At 35.9% G+C, this 9,939-nt stretch overlaps 1 protein-coding gene across 6 annotated transcripts in view; it reads right to left on the bottom strand.

Annotated features, from left to right (window-relative positions):
* The window catches only part of NEXN (nexilin F-actin binding protein), a 39,397-nt gene that overhangs the window by 18,443 nt on the left and 11,015 nt on the right, over positions 1 to 9,939 (bottom strand). For 4 of the 6 annotated variants that reach the window (XM_015818205.1, XM_015818209.1, XM_015818206.1 and 1 more), the window contains exons 2-5: positions 5,036 to 5,120; positions 3,217 to 3,408; positions 2,990 to 3,068; positions 2,344 to 2,492 (exon numbers count right to left, since the gene is read on the bottom strand). In XM_015818205.1, the coding sequence (XP_015673691.1) occupies positions 2,344 to 2,492; positions 2,990 to 3,068; positions 3,217 to 3,408; positions 5,036 to 5,062 (447 nt within the window). In that variant the 5' untranslated portion in view covers positions 5,063 to 5,120. The remainder of the gene's footprint in view (positions 1 to 2,343; positions 2,493 to 2,989; positions 3,069 to 3,216; positions 3,409 to 5,035; positions 5,121 to 9,939) is intronic. The other 2 variants (XM_015818210.1, XM_015818211.1) reach the window with 1 other exon arrangement.

The following is a 9,939-nucleotide window of genomic DNA, read 5'->3' on the forward strand; positions in this document are numbered from 1 at the left end:
GTCTCAACCGCCACCCCGGCTATCACGTCAGCCAGCTCAGGCAGGGCCGTTGACACATAGCAGGGGGCCAGGTATATTATCAACAGGCCCACTTGCACCCCTTGCCCCCACTTCACAAGGAGGGACTCTGCACCGTCTATCTGAGGCACAGTGGCCTCCCTTGGACATAGGCTCTCCCTTATAATGACCGCTACCCCACTGCCCCTGCCCCGGGCCCTCGGCTGATGGAATGCCTGGAAACCCGGTGGACACAGATCAACGAGGGGAACTCCCCCTTCCATGCCCAACCAGGTCTCGGTGATACCTGCCAGGTCCGCTCCCCCCTCTTGAATAAGCTCTTGAATGAGGGGGGCCTTATTTACCATGGACCTGGCGTTGCACAACATCAGCCGATGGTCCCGGGCCCAAGGATCTGAAGTCCCTGGAAGTCGAGTAGAGCCCTGAGGATCGGAGCATCCACAAGCGTGTAAGCAGCGTGTGCGTGCTCCCAAAACCCGATATGGTCCTCTGCTCCCGCCATATCTGCCCCTCCCACTGACCGTACCTATCACACCACCCTCCGTTAGCCCCCCATTCCCCTCCCTCACCGTTCCGCGCCCCTCAGACAGGACTGGCCTTGGCCTCAGAGAGGGCTCCCCTAAGTCCCCTCGGGCCAACCCCGAACCCCCTAAAAATTTAATAAAGCACCCCTCTAAGAAGACTCGCAATTTTCTTCTCCTTAGTTCCCCAGTTGCTAAAGCTAAAGTTATAGCATTCCTGTGACTTCTTAATAGCATTTAATTATACAATTATACAGCTAAACGAATTATTTGGTAGAAAAATTCAATACAATATTATAAAGATAATCTAAAAATAACTTACTGAACCAATATGACAGAGTTTTTATCCTGATAAAGGATACTAAAATATCTAGTGCTATTTGATGTCCAGTCATTATATATGGCCCCAGACACAATCATTCTCAGCATAAACATTTGTTTACAACAACTATAATCATTTTGGTATATTTTATCCCATATTTTTTTAAAAAGGAATATTAGTACAAAACTCAGTGTCAGGACAATCTTTAAATTGAAAGTTGTTACTTTTTAAAATTTAAAATAGTAATAATTTACACAGATACTCCGAACGCAAGTTTCATTTATAGTATTATGTTTTGCTTCTTAATATCTGCATGCCAATAAAAAGTGCAGTTATTTTTTGTTCAAAGCAAATCAGAAACATCTTACTTCATTTTCCCCAATATCTGCATTCATATATTTTTAACGATGGGTTATGAGTAAGCCATTATCAGTATAATCAGCATAATTCAGTGATACAAATTTCAAACCACATTATGCTTTAGGGTAATATGTAAACCCAAGCTATGTATCTTGTTGGTCATTTTCAATGCAAGGAAATCTTGTTTTGCTTTCCCAACATTACATTTTAGATATTTTGCTTAGTAATATTGACATTTTCTGTCTCTAATAATATTAAGTGCCATATCTTGTGTTAAGAGATATATAGTTGGTAACAATCAATTATCAGATTTATGTTTCTACTTATCTATCACAATTGGCATCCTATTGAGAAGATAATAGCATTAGGAGCCTGATCCCAAGACAGAGTTCTTAAAAAAATATTTTACCAGTTTAACATTAGGCACAACATATCATGCAATACCATAGTTCAAATAAGCTGAATTCACAAATACTATCAAAATCTGATGCCCCTGAAAAAGCCAAAAGAATCAACTCTCCCATCCTCACACAGAAGACAAACTACTGAAACTATAGGTGGTTAGTGATTCAAGTTCAGCTTGATTAACTTTACTTTTTGACTTCAGAAAAAGTCTACTTCTGAATGAATAACCAGGGCTACCCTGCTAGAAGAATTTATGGAAGAGCCTGTGCTCTCTGAAGAAATATTGAATAGATTGTGGATACAGCACCGGGAGTTGCAGTTAAACTGGGTAATTCCACTCCCTTCTTACTGGAAGAATTTCCATGGAAGTTAAGCCCCTTCTGGTAATGAGCTATTTTATTGGCAAAAAGAAAGCACATCTATTTAACTAGAAAAACTGCAGGAACATGAGATCAATAAACCTAAATTGCCAACAACTTAAAATATTAAAAAATATTCTCTTAGCATTTGCTTTCTGGAATCCGAGACATAGATAGGAAAAGAGACCACATGTTGAAAATATGTACACACAGATACAGTGCAACACTGATATTTTTTTCATACACAACACCAAGGCTTTCCCTTTGAAACTACCGTACAACTGAATACAACTGTCATTCAAATTTGCATGGCTATTTTTACATATGAAGCATATTTTACCAAGCTCAATAATCATACCTCATGAGCTTTTTTGGCCAGTTCCCTCTGAATTTTTCTTTTCTCTATCATATCTTGTTCAGTTCTTCGTTGCCTCTCCTCTTCCATCCTTTTCTTTTCTTCTTCTTGCCTCTGCTTTTCCATTTCTGCAAACTTTCCTTTGACAGTTCCTATGAACATATAAAACAAAAATGAATGCTTCTAATACACCTCTGGCTCTATTTTTGGAATAAATTTATATAGGAAATATAGAATATTAATATTTTCTAAATTTCTGAGCTACTCAAAAAGAGACATTTGAAGCAATAAAACATTGATCCAGATTTTTAAAAAGAAATTACAACGCCAACAGTAAAAGTTACATATGAATCCATAAAACCTAGAAGCATTTTATGTATATTTTTGCTGCAATGAAGTAGTTATCCAAGCTCTGCAGCTCAAATCTCACAACTAAGATCAGGTTATTATGAATATGGCTTGGAATAAAAAAATCTACCAAGGGTTTGCAAAATAGGTATGTTCAGGCTACCTTAACTAATTTTATTATTGAAAGGCACTTAAGAGCTATGAAGTAGTAGATAGTACAGAAGTGGAATGTTTTAGGCAATGTACAGCATGATACTAAAGCATTGATAATGGAGGTCAAAACCTTTATAAAATTTCTTACCTATCAGTTTTGGAACATAGGCTTTCTCCACTTTAGAAGAGTTTTCTTCTTCATCATCAGAAGCAAGAAGTTCTTTCATCTAAATAACGGATCGAAGATATTAATGCAGACAGTCTTAAAAACTCTGGTATGTTTCTACATAAGATTCAAGTATATTTTCTATACCAGCATTGTAGTATAACTGAAATCAAAACAACAGAAACAAATAATAATTGCAAAAAAATGACCTCCTGCTTTCGCCTGTTCCATTCTTTCTCTCTAATATATTGTTCTCTTCTTCTTTGTTTTTCTTCTCTTGTTCGTCTCTGATTTTTTTCTTCCCTTGTTTTCTGCATGGCTTCAAATTTATCCTTTATATCACCTTTTCGAAGTCTGGGCACATAGGACTTTTGTACAGGTTTAGATGAAGAAAGCAGAATCTTAGTGAAGATGTAGAAAAGGCAAAGATCAGGAAAGGGTGATAGAAGCAAATGAAGATATAGTGCAGAGTGTGTTAGATACGTAGATGCATGCTGTATCTAGCACTTCCATTTTTTATGAAAGCAATATTATGTAAATGAAAGACAAGCAGAAATAGTGGGCAAAAGAAATTAAAGATGTCAGAAATTAAAAGAAATTAAAGATGTCAGAAATTAAAAGAAATTAAAAATGTATAAATTTGCCTAAACTAGTTTTATCAACATTGTTACATTTCTATATAGTTTCTAAAAAACCATGCTTGCTTCCGCCATTTCCATACATTGCTTCATATATTTTGATGTTTTAAACTTCTCACTTCTTTTAGAGCAGTGGTTCTCAACCTTTTTAATGCCGCGACCCCAACCGGTCGTAAGTCGAGGACTAAACCGGTCGTAAGTCGAGGACTACCCAACCGGTCGTAAGTCGAGGACTTTCCCTGCCCGGGAGCGCCGCGCATGCGTGGTTCCGCCCCCTGTGCCGGCCGAGGCGTAGCTGGCAAACGGCAGAGACGGAGCAGGCCGACCACCAGCTGGCCCAGCCCAAGGGAGGTAAGGCACCCACCGGAAAAGGGGGAAAAATGGCAGACAAACAAAATGGTGGACAAAAAAAATGGCGGACAGCCTTGCTTGGCGACCCCCATGAAATGGTCCATCGACCCCAAATGGGGTCCCGACCCACAGGTTGAGAACCACTGTTTTAGAGGATCCCATCCAACTTTCACCAAACATTCATTCCTCAAACAGATCTCATACTACCCGGTAAACTTTTACTGGCATTTCTACATTTTTGTCCATTTTCCAAACATTCTGACAAGGTCCATTAATTTATCAACTTGCCCTAATTTTTACCATTTATGTATAACTTGCAATTATTCACTCAATTTTCCTTATCAAATCCAAATGTCTTAGTCTTCAATGATTATTAGATCAGTTCTCTTTGTTGCATCATATACCCTAATATTCACTGCAAATCATTCAAATTCACAGCCAACAACAAAAGGTTGACTTCATCCAGTGGTGCACACATTCATGGTCCCAGTCAACACATTTGTAAAGTTATGACAAGCATTTCTTGTACATTTGTCTATAAATACATTAAACCCGGGCATTATCTTCAATTCAATAATGAGCTGTTTATTATTCCCCACATAATCTTATACATGTCCATCATATACACTCTTCCTGCATTTAGCAACTAGCCTTCAATTTCATATTTTGCAAAATATTTCACAACTCCGGCATCTTTGCTTGTATACTTTCTCTAAATCAACAAAATGCCTTAACACTAATAAATCAACAAAATGCCTTAACACTAATACAATACAGATTAAGAACTGAATTAAAATTAAATTTAATTAATATTTTGTGGACAAATTTATTTATTTATTCTATTAAGATATTCATTTTTTTTAAAAAAAAACCTACCAGTTAAAACATTTTAATTTTAAAAAATCTGTCTGCACATACATGTCATTATCTCCCAGTATGGCTGAGTGAATTGTAATTTAAGTTTCCTTACACTATTTTGAGATTGTAGAGAAACAGAAAAATTCCTTATAAGTACTTTCCTTTTGGATTTTATACATACTTCTGTCTTCTGTACGATGTCAGTCATGATTCCTTTCTGTAATCCAGTAAGAAATGTCTGCAAAAATGTCCGTCTTCCGTTTTACCTATACAAGACATAAACAATATACCGTATATATATGCTCTTTAGAAGTCTTCTAATAATTTGAAGAATGGAACTACCAGAAGTCTAGCTAGAATGCATTTTCCTATAGATATAATAAATATAACATTGGCTTGAGTTGAGCAGGTAAGACTTCCATATATGGGCTGCAAAAACTTACTTTCTTAGACTACCCAACATCCAACAACTCTGTGTGGCTTACAATTTAAAAAATGAAAAAGACAAAAGAGAGATTGTAAGCAGCCTAAAGACCAACATATACAGTAAACCAAACCAACCTGTCTAGTAGTAGATCAACCATCACCCTGCCCCAAAGCCTGCCTGGGAGAATACTGTAACCAGGTCTTTGACAGCTTCCTGAACACCTTGTGGGAAATCATCTTTAGAGGTATCTCATTCCAGAACGCAGATGCTGTGACTCAGAAGATAATCTCCTGGGTCCCTCTAGATAATACTGCTTGATCAATGGGACCAAAGCTTGCCCTACTGGATATATGCAAACTTTCTTTGCTGCCACCAAGTGATCATCCAGATTCTAGTAGTTCAGCTATGAAAGTCCTAAAGCAGGATCCAGCTCTAATCATTTTCTTTTTTACCAATTAGTATATGTCAGGTGACTCTCAACCTACAGACTCAGTGTATACACATGACCATGTTATGATGACTAAAACACATTTAGCTGAGTTCACAGACTCAGTGACACCATGAGGATTATAAGCGGTTGTATCAGAACCACTCTGACTTGCTGGCTTCCTGTTCTGAGCCATATAGCACACCAGCTTTACAAAGGCAACATGCACTAGTGAGAGAATGCAGAAAAATTGCAAACAATTCCTACCTTCGGCCAGAAAACTAAAATCCAGGAAGCCCTCACTGGCACTTGCACAACATCTGCCCAACAACTTTAACGTCAATTCCCAATGGAAAGCCAAATGGGTCACTGAACACCAGACATAGGAAGATATATAAATGACCTCACAAAAAAAGTGACAGCCTTTGAACTATCATGCCAGCAATGGCAAATCCTGAATAGGATTTGCACCTCATACAACGTCTGCTGGTACTCACAGTATAAATGGGGCATAGTATCCTCCCGTCAGTGTGACTGCGTGATCCCATATCAAACTGTAGATCACATCGTGACTAGTTGTAAGCTGAGGGCATATACCAGTCCAGTATCTGATTTTTTTTATCAGATACTGTTTATCAGCATCATATAAACTATGCTGTGGTTAGATGATCTAGAGTAGACACTCATATTTCAACATAGATCTTTTTAACATTTATATTTTATTGTGATTTATTAATCTAGGTGAAAAGTTAATATATATTGCTAGTCCCTGCATGATATGCCACACACTATATAAATAGTTGAGTTCACATTGCAAGCTAAGCTAAAGCTAAGTAAACTCCATTGTCCCTTGGGTTAGTGTTAAGAGTTCTAAGACTAGAATTAAATCGCTCTGACTGCAGTTTGTTTTTTTTAATAAATCATGGTTTTGCATATTATGCAAACCAAGTTAATCTCAGCAAGGGTCACTTTATTCTCTTCATCTGTAGATAACCTAAAATAATTTAGCATACAGTTAAACTTGTTGTAAGTGAATGCCCTTAATATATACTGGTAAACATAATGGATATCTTATTATGAAAGTAGAATTACAGTAGCTTTCTTAACTTACCTTATAATAATATAAAATAGACCTTATTTTATAGCAAAATTGAAGCTTTTAAATTTAGCTCAGGTGATTAAAACTATTAGGGACAGCTTGTTTGTTTCCCCTTTTAGGAAGATATGGCATAGATGGTTTTAGAATGAAAAGTATGGGTTGAAATTAATTTTCTGACTTCAACACTGTCATGCTTAGCCTGTTTTCAGTCTGTTATATGTGGAAAATATGTCAGCTCATAAAATGCTTTTAAGGATCAGCCCAGTACGAATGCTGAATTAATTTACAATTTAAAAAGTGTCATTCTACAAATAATATTGATACTGTACATTTGAATTCCTGGTGGTTTTTTTTTACTTTTTAATAAGAAAAGGCACTATTTAAATTGTAAACTAGTATTAATGGAATTATTCATACACTTAATTAGTTAGGATGGATTTTTATAAGTTTGATATACGTATTGAAAGAAAGCTTTAAGATAGCTTTGTATGTATAAAATGAGTTTGTAAATGCATGTCTTCTGTCTTTTTAGGTAATGCTGAATAATTCCCAAAGTTTGTAAAATACTATTGGTTAAATTTGAAAATAAGAGAAGAAAAAGGTTTACTCCATGAGGATAAACTGGAGGGAGAGATTTGGATTTATGAGCTAATTGGAGTTAATTGGATTTATATTGGTGTGATATATATATATAATTAAATGAAAGCTCTAATGTAGTTTTGTGTTTTGGTTTCTGGGTTTAAAATGAAGACGGTTTTTCCCCCCCTTTATTATAATACATGAGTATTTTTTAAAGTTAGTAAAATATCCAAACTAGAAAAAGTGTTTTCTCCCTTAGGATTAAAAAAAATTGAAATAATATAGAGGATTCTGTTAATATGAATTATGATAAAGATGAATGAGTTAACAGAAGTATATATTATTCCCCATAGCAAAGAGAACAGAGATGGTCAAATTGATTCTTTTATCCAAAGAAGAGAATATATATAACCTTGGTTCTATTTTGAAATTGCTTCCGGATTTTGTGATTGCAACGAAAAAAAAATGAAACTTTGATTTTGTTTTTGCTAATTAGATAGGTTTATTGTTATAAAAATGGCTTGTACATACTGTTGTGTAAAAGTAAAAAGTTGTGGTTGTAATGTTATCTTCTACTGTGCTAAAGAGAGTCAGAAGCTGTTGCCTTTTTCTTTTCTTTTCCCTCTTTACACCATTTTTTTTTCCTTTTCCCTTCCCCTAGTTTTCTATTACTTTTTTAAAATTTCTCTTTGTATTTTATATTTTGATAAACCAATAGAAAAGTTTTTTTAAAAAAAATAGAACCATTAATGGTGGTTTAAAAAAACCAATCAAAATGGTCAGCATATTACACAAACGGGTGCAATGGCTTACTGTGGTGTATGAACTCACCGTTCGGGCAGCACTTCAATTCCCTATTTCGTGCATATTTTTTTCTGATCCTTCAGCATATTCACATTACTGTACCTCCCCTCTCATGAAACTGTTTAGTAGAAAAATCTTTTTCTTCATTCGTTTACAGAATCTGATTCTATATAGTTTACACAAAAGCTGCGTGAAGTCTTCAAGCAGAGGAAAAGCAAACCCACAACCCCAAAAGCAGCAACCAGTGAACAACTATCTGGTTCCTCATCAATTAAAAGCTCTGTGGAAGATGTTATGAAAGCTTGACCGAACCTTAAACTTTTATATTTATTTGTATCCCATCCTTATTAGTATAAATAACTCAAAGCAATGAACATATTCAACACACCTTTCCCCTCTTATTTTCCCCACAACAACAATCCTGTGAGACGGGTTGAGCTGAGAGGGAGTGACTGTCCCCAAATCACCCAGCTGGCTTTCACGGCTAAGGCAGGACTTGAACTCACCATCTTCCATTTCCCATTCTATTGTAATTATAATTAATTCCCTTCTTTGATTTATGCATTGAGTATTACTTGTTAAACCTGTTTTAAGTTTTTGGGATGGGATGATAAAGACAAAACGTGATTCCTTCCTTGAGCCAAACTCAATACCTAGTGATTACATGCATATACTGTTTAGTTGTCAATGCAAATACATCCGATATTAGTATGACAGTAGTTATGTTGCCAATAATGCAAAACTAGTTTGCCATTAAATTCTTCTGGATTTGTTTTTATTTTCCAGTCTACTATAGAGCTGTTAATTCCCCACTGTCATCCATACAAATATTAATAAATCTACTTAGTTTTTTGAGATCAGCCAAGGTCTGAAAAATATTCCTTCTGAACTCGCTGGTTTGCAATTTGTAGGTAGTCCTACATTCCTACACTTACTGGTATCTGAAATCTGGTTAGAATCACATTTTGCACCCTCCAATTTAGACAGTAAATGTCTCTTTTTCTTTCTTTCTTTTTTTTAAAAAAACTGAAAATGTTATCCCTTCAAACAAGATGTGGTCAAGAAATAAGTGGAGCAGGCTCAAAACTGGAAGAAAGGGGTATTACCGACTATGGATGCTTGGAGATTGAAGGTGTCATATTTTGCAGAAATGGCAAAAATTTCCGCGTACTTGAAGGATCAATCTCAAGAAAAATTTATTTCGGTGTGGAGAAGATGGATAGATTATATGAAGAGAAAGTACGAAGTTATTAATTATCATATAGCTTTTGAATAAATTTTTTTTAATATTTTCTATATATTTAATATAATTTATATATATATATTATTTTTAAGTTTATTATTGTATGTTAGAGTTAAAGTATGTTAATTTTGTTTGTATTATGAATGGATAGCTTACTTTAGACTTGGGATGTTATGTATTTATCCCTGTACTCAGTTCTGGGAAGTCCAGGGGGGGGGAAGGGGATGAAGGGGTAGAATTATAAAAAAAAAATTGGTGTATTTATAAATATAATGTAAATGTTTGTCTTTAAGAAGAGGAGATGATCGGCTAGTACCCCTAAACTGCATCCGAGGTGGTGGAAAAGAAGGTGATGGGATGTGTAGGATAGTTGGGAAGGAGGAAAGAGGAGAGGTAGTGGTCAAGAGGGGGAGGAAGGAAGAGGGAAGTAGGTAGGAAGGTGGAGGGAGTGTGGATGCAGGGGGGGGAACGCCGATTATTTCTGAATACCTAATGAGTAGGCTTTT

This window comes from Protobothrops mucrosquamatus, unplaced genomic scaffold (genome assembly GCF_001527695.2).
Source record: "Protobothrops mucrosquamatus isolate PMUCROS unplaced genomic scaffold, P.Mucros_1.0 scaffold702, whole genome shotgun sequence".
Lineage (NCBI taxonomy): Eukaryota > Metazoa > Chordata > Lepidosauria > Squamata > Viperidae > Protobothrops > Protobothrops mucrosquamatus.